We start from the raw sequence: 11,362 nt of genomic DNA, 5'->3' as shown, positions 1-11,362 counted from the left end.
CTCTCACGTACGAATTACATTTGTACGATCTTCATCATCAGTTAAAGACTTTCAGGTAAGTTTATCGAACTATGAATCCTTCATGTCTTCAGGGTCACTCAACCTTGTATGCTAGGTTGTTGGAGAACTCACGATCAGCCACCCCACCGGGATTATACTAGCTCCGGTGCGGGTTATTCACGACTATCGTCGAAGGTTCGAATATTGTTTTTCCTTAAACCTTAGTTATTGCACTCAAGCGTAGGTTCACCCTAACCCTGTGAAAATATGTTTGATCAATCACGAAGTTTTGCACGATGAAAAGTTATCATTTAATTCAATTTTGAATTTTGTCACATTTAATGACAGCCTATATAAGTTTCCTGACTTTAGTTTTATTCAAACAAATATTATTAAACAATTGCATTTTTTACATGAAAAGATAAACCATATCAAACTTGGAAGACGATACAACTTGATATTATATCCAACAACGCTGCAATGATCTTGAGAGTATCATACTCAACCATTCTGCAATGATCTTAAGAGAGGATTTGAGGCTTGATGGCACCTAATGCAACATAACCATCACAAGTCATTAGCGTTTAAGCAAGATTAAGTGTCCGCCAAATTGAGGTGCGAGTGTGACAATAGTACGCGGAGCATGTGTATATGACGGGGAAATCTCAAAAGAGAAGCGTAATAGAATCATACTAAGCGTCAACTTTGCTTCCAACATAGCAAAGTTTTGTCCAATACATATACGTGGACCGCCACCAAAAGGGAAATATATGGTTTGTCCCTTTGTTACGTTTGACGTCCCTTGTGAGAACCTCTCCGGGTTAAACTGTTTCACATCATCACCCCATATATTAGGATCATGATGTGAAAGCATTGTATGCAACTGAATGAGTGTTCCTGCAGGCAATGTTATATTTCCTAATTTTGTTTCTTTGTGAACCATTCGTGTCATTCCTACCACCGGAGGGTATAGCCTAAGAACCTCGAGGATGATATTACTAATCTGTGAACCAAAAACAAAAATGTTAAACGCCGAATAAATTTTTTATGCAAATGCAATAGGTAGAAAACATAAGTGCAAAAGTTAGAAAACATACGATTTTTAGCTGACTTAACCCTTCAATGTCTGGCTTTTTATCACCAAAGACCTTTAAAACTTCGTCTCTTGCACGGTTTTGCCATTCTATGTGTTGACTCAATAAAATCATAGTCCAAACAAGCAAATCTGATACAGTCTCTTGGCCTGCAAAGTAGAATAGCTTGCACTCTTCTATGATGTCGTCTATACTAAGTCCAAATTTGTTGTTGCCATGTTTTTTCATCTCTTTAAAATTAGAATCCAATAGTATTCCGAGGAGGTCATCCTTGCTACTTTTCTCCGATTTCATTTCTTTTATTCGTTTGTCAATAATATTACTTACCATACCCTTTACCTCTTTGTAAATTGCTTTTATCCTCTTGTTGCTTTTTGTTGGCAGAAATCTTAAAAAAGGGTAACAATAAACCAAGAATCATGAACTTTACGGTAAAAGTGTGGTATTGAACCACCGAGCTTCTGGCTGAGTGGTACAATTCCTTAGTAGAGATCCGCCTGGTCACAGGTTCGATTCTCGAATGGGGCTGGTTTTCCCACATATTGTGCATAAAACCCATTAGCCGTCAGGTTGGTGGGGGTCCTGTGTTCTTGTCCTATGGCGGGAGCAGTACACAATAAAATCGAGCGGGTTCACGTTAGTGCGATGTTTCGAAAGTGGGTTTCCAGTGGGGGGTAATGGGAGGGGGACCAACCAAGCTGTTCTAAAAAAAAAAAAAAAAAAAAGTGTGGTATTGAACTTTAAATAAGGCACTGATACATAAGATAATACTAAAAAGATGTACTGACCGTGATCCTGGAATGTAGATGGATCGAGAAGCTGTTATTATTAGTTCAGCTTGTTCCCCTTGAAGTTCAAATATCTTTTTTCCTTCCTTATAGCTGCTACCAAACGCTGTGCGTGAAATTACGTCACTAGTCATGGTTTGAAGATAAGGCCACACATCGATTTCACATGAGCTATCTTCCTTAAATATCTCTTCCCATTTGTTGATCATCTCATTACAACTATCATAAAAAGCAGGTACCATATGCTACAAAAACAGACAGCGTCTTTACAAAGTTAAAACATCAAAACATTGACACAACTTGTTAAAAATATCACATGTAAATACTAACTAATGCATACATATTAAAAGAACGACAACCTTAAGCTTCTCGACGTGAAAAGCGGGATTTATTATCTTTCTATGTTTCACCCATTGATCACCTTCGACATCCACAAGCCCTCGTGCTAGCAACCTCGCTAACGGGTTTCCTCCTCTTAACTTCTGAAAGTCTTCGTAATTTCCTAATATCTCCTTTATCATTGTTGGATCTGTTATGTGTAATATCGGTTTTGGTCCCACCCATGTAAAGCAATTCTTACCTATCGATAATCCATCATCATTTATTGATGATTAAAATTTCAATTAGACTATGAAATTTATTAACTAATTTTTCTCATTGATCTTAGAGCACATATAAAAAGGACTGCCATTGATAGTTGCCTCGAGAACTTAGACAAACTTGAAAAATTTAAGTGCATGGTACAATATATAATTTATATGGCTAAATTTATATGAGTCTTTAGAATCACACTCTTATACGTTTAGACGTTAATTAATAATATATACATATCGTATAGATTATTCTAGTAATGAAACATAATTAACTTTTGAAGTAAATTAATTATTATTATTATTATTATGGTTATTAAAATATAAAGTATATTCTAATTCTAATAATAAGAAATCTGATGGTAAATAATATGACGACCACAAGATCATGATTTAAATAATTAAATAAGAGTTTTATTTTCTAATGGATAAAACTAGTTTTCGAACCCTCGCTTCGCGCCGGGGGTTCGGTTTTCAATGTATTTTATTGTGTTTAGTTTGTAAAATTATTTCGTGGCTAACGATCATATCGTTGAAGCGCAACTCGAGTCGAACTAAAAGAGGAAAGTAAATTGTAAATTTTAAGAAAATAACAAAAAAAGAAAAGAAATGTCGAATATGTAGGATGGAATGCAGAGAAACCAAAATATACGATAGAATAATAGACAAAGTTGGGGCAATTTTCTGTTTATTTCTTGAATGAAAAACGGATTACAAAACTCTTAACTAAATGAGTAAATGATTACATCTATTTAAACTGGAAATAAAATAACTACCCTACAGAAATTGTGGAGCATTACTTCACGTTATACCCACGTTTCCTTTTATTATGCGATCTCCAAATCACTTCCATATAACTCGTTCAAATGCATACTAAGTCAAGGTTTGACCCAACAATCACCTCCTCAAACTTGACTTGTCACCTTAAGATCTTTCAATCTGCCTCTCTAACTTTGAGGACCCATTTCAGCCCTATGACCTTTTGGTAGTTCAGTAAGTTGCCACGTGCCATTATTCTCGATCGATTTTAATTGGGCTTCCATTGCTTCCACCCATGCGTTATCATTTGCTGCCTCAAGATAATTTGTTGATTCTTCACCTATAAACATCAGCTCGTCTTCATATAACCCTTCACCATCAACATAATCTTCCAACCAACGAGGACGTTGTCGGTTACGAACAAGTGTGTGATTTCTTCGCTCTACTACACCGTTTTGTTGAGGCGAGTAGGGGGCTGTCAGTTGTCTCATTATCCCCTCCTGTTCACAAAAATCAGAAAATATTTTGGAGGTAAACTCCCCTCCACGGTCAGTTCGAAGCACGGACAGTTTGAGTGACAATTCCATTTCGACTTGCTGTTTGAACAACACAAATTTTTCAAACGCCTCATCTTTTGATTTCAGCACATACACCCACATATAACGACTATAATCATCGACAATTAATAGTAAATGTCGATTACCTCCCAACGTCGGTGGTATTATCGAACCACAAAGATCAGCATACAATCGTTCGAGTAGACGACTTGCATGCCAGTTAGCTACCTTAGGGAATGGACACCTTGCTAGTTTTCCCACCATACATCCTTCGCAAACTTGAGTTGGATGTTTCAATTTTGGTACACCCCGCACCATATCCTTTCGCACCATGGACTCAATAATACGAAAGTTGACATGCCCCAAATTAGCGTGCCATATCCACGCTTCTTCTTCTATGTTTGCCATTAAGCAAATTGGTTTAGTCGGTTCAAACTGATCTTGTACAATCTGTTTTGAGACCTCCTGACTTTTAGTATCAGTTCGTTAGCATCATCATGAATTCTGAGAAATTCATGCATCATCTCAATCTTATATCCCAGTTCGGTCAATTGACCGAGGCTCACTATATTGCTATTCAAGGCTGGGATATAATAAACATCCATAACAAGCAACTGATCACCATTCTTGCAAGGGAATAAAATAGACCCTTTTCCAGCAATTTTAACGCTTGACCCGTCTCCAAAACATACATGACCTGTTGTTCTTTCATCAAGCTCAGAAAACGCGCGTTTCATACCTGTCATGTGGTTACTTGCTCCGTTATCTAGGTACCAAACGTCTTTCTTCGCCTCTCCTTCGTTTTCATATTTGCTTGGGAACACCTTTTCTTCATTCAACATAACCATTGAATTTGATTTCTCTCCACATACACTGAGCAACAATGCATGTTCTTCCTCCTGTGTTGCACTTAGATTGGCCTCATCATTCTCCTCTTCCTGAGTTTTGCACTCAAAAGCGTAGTGTCCGTAATTTTCGCAATTAAAACACTTTATATGCCTTTTATCCTTCGGTTTCTGGTAGTTACTACCACCTCTGCCACGTCCTCTCCCACACCCACCATTTCGACCACCCGGATCATTGTTGGTGGAACCACGACCTCTACCTCCTGAGCTCGTGTCACTCTTTGAGTTCTTTTGAGTGGACGTGTCTGACTTTGCCAATAACAGACTGTTTTCTCCATTACTATTACTGCTTCGAAGGTTCAATCTATCTTAGTAAGCCTTTAATCTACTGATTTCTTCCTCAAACGGCATTATATCGACATCTGCATATTGTTCTATGGACGCCACCAACTGAAGATATCTATCAGGGACAGAATCGAGTAGCTTTCTTACAAGTACACTATCTTCAAGGGTGGCTCCAAGGCTGGTGTATTTAGAGAGCATCCCGCTTAGCTTGCCAGCGAACTCATCTATAGACTCACTGTCTTTCATTCGCAGCCCTTCGAACTCACTTTTAAGAGTATGTAATCTCGCCTTTTGTACACGATCAGCACCCAAATAACGCGTCTTCAATGACTCCCACACCTCCTTAGCCGTCTTGTTCTTTGCCACCTGCAATAGAACGTCTTCAGGAACCGTTTGAAAGAGAAAGGCTCTCGCTAACTTACTCTTTTTCTCATCCACCGTCACCCCGACTGGTGTTTCAATGGATTCCCAAAGTCCATGGGCATCCAAGATAGCTTCTACACGGATTGCCCAAGTGGTGTAGTTTGTGGCGGTTAATGTTGGGCACTGGAACGGTACATTGCCCTCCTTTCCTGTATGAGATACAATTGACATATCTTCTGATCGGATATATTTTGGTATGAACCAGGTTGTGCTCTAGATACCAAATGTAGGATGGAATGCAGAGAAACCAAAATATACGATAGAATAATAGACAAAGTTGGGGCAATTTTCTGTTTATTTCTTGAATGAAAAACGGATTACAAAACTCTTAACTAAATGAGTAAATGATTACATCTATTTAAACTGGAAATAAAATAACTACCCTACAGAAATAGTGGAGCATTACTTCACGTTATACCCACATTTCCTTTTATTATGCAATCTCCAAATCACTTCCATATAACTCGTTCAAATGCATACTAAGTCAAGGTTTGACCCAACAGAATATATATATATATATATATACATATACATATACATATACATATACATATACATATACACACACACACATACATACATACATACATACATACATACATATATATAAATCAAAAAGGGTTTTGTTAACTTGTCATTTTGTAATTAATTTGAATTAATTAATTATATATATGCATGTTCAAACGAGAACCACAAAAAGGGTGACAACTGCGAGAACCATTAAATTACATGGTTTATATGCATTTATATTCAAAAAATTATATATAACTGTAATCTAATGTTTATATCATTAACAAACAAATGTTCATAACCACAAATTATATGTTCAATTGTGAATTATATGAAAAGTGTGCATGTTCATAAACACATCTTCACATGTGAATAAGAAATTATATAGTTAAATTATAGTCTTTTTCAAAAAAAAAAAAATTGGTATGAAAAGTACCACGCTATTAATTCAATTCAGCTCCCACTGCTTGGTGATATGCCTAATCAGTATGGCTGGAAGATAGAATATGAGGCTATGTTGGGTTTCTATGTTCATAATGCGTGGGATTCTTTTCGGCCGAGAAGTGTTAAGGTTGTAGTGACCCGAACTTTTCCATGTTTATATATATTAATTGAGATTGATAATTACATGATTAAATGTTTCCAACATGTTAAGCAATCAAACTTGTTAAGACTTGATTAATTGAAATATGTTTCATATAGACAATTGACCACCCAAGTTGACCGGCGATTCACGAACGTTAAAACTTGTAAAAACGACATGACGATATATATATGGATATACATATGGTTAACATGAGATTATGATAAGTAAGTATCTCCATAAGTATATTAACAATGAGTTATATACATATAAACAAGACTACTAACTTAAGGATTTCAAAACGAGACATATATGTAACGATTATCGTTGTAACGACATTTAAATGTATATATATCATATTAAGATATATTAATATATCATAATATCATGATAATATAATAATTTAACATCTCATTAGATATAATAAACAATGGGTTAACAACATTAATTGAGATCGTTAACTTAAACGTTTCAAAACAACACTTACATGTAACGACTAACGATGACTTAACGACTCAGTTAAAATGTATATACATGTAGTGTATTTAGATGTATTAAAATACTTTTGGAAGACTTCAAGACATATATCAAAACACTCATACTTAACGAAAATGGTTACAGTTACTTTTCCATTCTTTTCTTTCATCAAGAATTCTAGTCGTATTCTTACCCGTATTATACACAGCTTCAAAACGTACTTACTATGGGTATATACCAATAGGAACTAGCATGGGATTCCACTCTTGATTATGTCATGTATGACTAATCAATTTTAACTTCTACCATGAGCTAGTCAACTAACTAGAACTCCTTTTAACCCCACTCACCACTCACCAATTACCACTCATCATTCACTCCATTTCACTTCCAATTCTCTTTCTAATTCTCTCTCAACACACATACACTATTATGAACGTATTTTTCCAGTAGTTAATTATCATCTTCATCAAAAATCACTTCAAGAATCAAGCTATAATCATCATAGGAAGAACACTTCAAGAACACTTCAAAAATCCCTTCAAGTTTACTAATTTACTTCCAAGCTTTCTAATCCATTCCAAGTAATCATCTAAGATCAAGAAACCTTTGTTATATACAGTAGGTTATCTTTCTTATTCAAGGTAATATTCATATTCAAACTTTGATTCAATTTCTATAACTATAAACTATCTTAATTCGAGTAAAAATCTTACTTGAACTTGTTTTTGTGTCATGATCCTACTTCAAGAACTTTCAAGCCATCCAAGATCCTTTGAAGCTAGATCATTTCTTGTCACTTCCAGTAGGTTTACCTACTAAACTTGAGGTAGTAATGATGTTCATAGCATCATTCGATTCATATATATAAAACTATCTTATTCGAAGGTTTAAACTCGTAATCACTAGAACATAGTTTAGTTAATTCTAAACTTGTTCGCAAACAAAAGTTAATCCTTCTAACTTGACTTTTAAAATTAACTAAACACATGTTCTATATCTATATGATATGCTAACTTAATGATTTAAAACCTGGAAACACGAAAAACACCGTAAAACCGGATTTACGCCGTCGTAGTAACACCGCGGGCTGTTTTGGGTTAGTTAATTAAAAATTATGATAAACTTTGATTTAAAAGTTGTTATTCTGAGAAAATGATTTTTATTATGAACATGAAACTATATCCAAAACTTATGGTTAAACTCAAAGTGGAAGTATGTTTTCTAAAATGGTCATCTAGACGTCGTTCTTTCGACTTAAATGACTACCTTTACAAAAATGACTTGTAACTTATTTTTCCGACTATAAACCTATACTTTTGCTGTTTAGATTTATAAAATAGAGTTCAATATGAAACCATAGCAATTTGATTCACTCAAAACGGATTTAAAATGAAGAAGTTATGGGTAAAACAAGATTGGATAATTTTTCTCATTTTAGCTACGTGAAAATTGGTAACAAATCTATTCCAACCATAACTTAATCAACTTGTATTGTATATTATGTAATCTTGAGATACCATAGACACGTATACAATGTTTCGACCTATCATGTCGACACATCTATATATATTTCGGAACAACCATAGACACTCTATATGTGAATGTTGGAGTTAGCTATACAGGGTTGAGGTTGATTCCAAAATATGTATAGTTTGAGTTGTGATCAATACTGAGATACGTATACACTGGGTCGTTGATGTTTTAGCAGAGTAGTATATAAAATAGCTTATATTTTTGCAGGAAAATACTATTAAATACGATACAATTTTACACAAGATATTTATTTATTTAGAGAACGGATATACTTAAACCTTGCTACAACACTTATAGGCAGTGTACCTAATCGTACAGTAGTGTAGTTTTTAGTAAGTCCGGTTCGTTCCACAGGGAATCTTTTTTAAACAAAGCTTAACGCTATATTAGTTTACTTTTATAGAAATACATATATATATATAAGTAATATTATTATTATAAAGGGGGGTTTTTACCGTTTAATGACCGGTTTGTCGATTTTAAAACTTTAGTCGCAGTTAAAACCAAATGTAAAATATTAAAAATAAATACAAGACTTAAAATAAAGCATAAAGTAAATAACGATAATGAAATTGCGAATAATAAAAGTGCGATGAAATAAACTTGCGATAATTAAAAAGTACGATAATTGAAAGTGCAATTAAATACAATAACAATAAAAATGCGATAATTAGAAGTGCAATTAAATATAAAATAAAGGAAATTAAATATGAAATAAAAGAATTATGCTTATTTAAACTTCTGTAATCATGATGTTTGACGTGTTGATTTTAGTTTTATGCCCATGGGTTAATTGTCCTTTGTCCTGGATTATTTAATATGTCCATAGGGATTTGTCCATAATAGTCCATCAGTTATAAATATAAAGAACGAAAGCCTTCGTCAAATTATTCTTATTCCCGAAGTCAAATATTCCAACTAATTGGGGATTCGAATTGTAACAAGGTTTTAATACTTTGTTTAATGAATACACCAGGTTATCGACTGCGTGTAAACCAAGGTTTTACTACTTTGTTAACAATTACACCAATTACCCTTGAATGTAATTCACCCCTGTTTCAACAAGTTTATTAACTATTAATACAGTTCCGTATCCGGTAAAATGAATAATTATTGGTATTTATAGATATCCCGCCCACCGTACCCAGTCAAGCGTATGTGGTTATATATAAATATGTCAAATTATAAGTTTGTATATTAAATTAACAAAGTATTGTTTAGTTAATATAAAACCCATTAATAGCCCCTAGTCTAATTTCCACAAGTGTCGTTCTTTTGTCCAAACCCCAATTATGGTACAAAGCCCAATTACCCAATTTTAGTAATTAGCCCAACATCATGATTACTTCGGATTAAATAAGCATAATAATAACTTAGCTACGAGACATTAATATAAAAAGGTTGAACATAACTTACAATGATTAAAAATAGCGTAGCGTTACACGGACAGAATTTCGACTTACACCCTTATAACATTCGCTAACATACCCTTATTATTAGGATTAAAATTAAAATTAAAATTAAAATTAAAATATAAATATAAATATATACGATATAGATAGAGAGATGGATGAATTTTTGGTGATTTTTGCGATCAGAATTCGTTTGCTTTTATAGGGATTTTCGACTTTTGGGGCTCCGCGACTCGCGACCAATTTTGCCTTCAAACTCCGCGAGTCGCGGAGTTTACTTTTACAGCTCACCCATGTTTGGAGTCTTTCTTGCCGACGATTTATTTTATATATATAATATATATATATAATTAATATAATTAATTATATATTATATTATATTTATATACATAGTTAACTTGTAATTTTTAGTCCGTTGCGTCGAGCGTTAAGAGTTGACTATGGTCCCGGTTCCGGATTTTCGAACGTCCTTGCGTAAAATTTAATATCTTGTACTTTGCGTTTTGAATCTTGTACTCTTGTAATTTCGAGACATTTCTTATCAATAATTGGAACCTCTTTGATTGTCTTTTGTACTTTTGAGCTTTTTGGTCGTTTGCGTCTTCAATTCGTCGAATCTGTCTTTTGTCTTCACCTTTTATTATTTAAACGAATATCACTTGTAAATAGAACAATTTCAACTAAAAGCTTGTCTTTCTTGAGGAATAATGCTATGAAATATATGTTCGTTTTTAGCATTATCAAATATTCCCACACTTAAGCGTTGCTTGTCCTCAAGCAATATCGTCTTGAAATACTAGAATCACTTCTTTATTCTTCACACTTTGTACATCAGTGATTTCTATACGGTGATATAAACAATGGTAGTAACGATATGGTTTACAGTCCCACATGACTATAAAAATTTAGATCCATTAAGGAAATTGAATCTTTATGAAAACATTTGATCTTTTGAAAATTAAATCTAGTTTTTACCCTAGATAAGTTTTCCGGGATAACCCTTTACCGGTGTTTGAAAAATATTTTTGTGGGTTTGGTGGATTTCAGATTTGAAAATTTTAGCTCAAAACTTATGGTTTTGTGTCACCCACTTGCTAACCTTGTATTTGGAAAACAACACGTCCAGTTTACTTGTCCCGTATATTGCTTTTCGGTAAACTACTCCGGTTGTAAAGGAAAGCGTTGAACAAGCAACTGTTAAGGCAATGTCCCCTGACATGCTTTTAATTATGGTCTATAACGTATCGGATGCAATTACTATCCTTGGTAGGAGCAATAGTAAGGCTCACCCTTATAATTTTTCGGTCTGGCACAAGGTCCTGTCTTTGACCACTATGCAACCACCGTTCTTACGGTTGACACCCGATTTGGTTCAGGTGACCTAATGAATTCCAGGTGAATTCCTAGGATTTTACGTTCAATGGTAATGAACGCATTGAAAAT

The 11,362-nt window shown here is 34.3% G+C and overlaps 1 protein-coding gene across 2 annotated transcripts in view; it reads right to left on the bottom strand.

The window, feature by feature from the left end:
• Positions 1 to 352: 352 nt before the first annotated feature.
• Positions 353 to 11,362, bottom strand: part of LOC139857274 (cytochrome P450 CYP72A219-like) — a 55,791-nt gene continuing 44,781 nt past the window's right edge. The window contains exons 2-5 of one of the 2 annotated variants that reach the window (XM_071846007.1): positions 2,242 to 2,462; positions 1,883 to 2,127; positions 1,098 to 1,482; positions 353 to 1,003 (exon numbers count right to left, since the gene is read on the bottom strand). In XM_071846007.1, coding sequence (XP_071702108.1) covers positions 578 to 1,003; positions 1,098 to 1,482; positions 1,883 to 2,127; positions 2,242 to 2,462 — 1,277 coding nt within the window. In that variant the 3' untranslated portion in view covers positions 353 to 577. The remainder of the gene's footprint in view (positions 1,004 to 1,097; positions 1,483 to 1,882; positions 2,128 to 2,241; positions 2,463 to 11,362) is intronic. The other variant, XM_071846008.1, reaches the window with a different exon arrangement.

This window comes from Rutidosis leptorrhynchoides, chromosome 7, assembly GCF_046630445.1.
Source record: "Rutidosis leptorrhynchoides isolate AG116_Rl617_1_P2 chromosome 7, CSIRO_AGI_Rlap_v1, whole genome shotgun sequence".
Classification (NCBI taxonomy): Eukaryota; Viridiplantae; Streptophyta; class Magnoliopsida; order Asterales; family Asteraceae; genus Rutidosis; species Rutidosis leptorrhynchoides.
The sequence above is the reverse complement of the archived record's forward strand: the minus strand, read 5'-3'. Positions and strand labels throughout refer to the sequence as shown.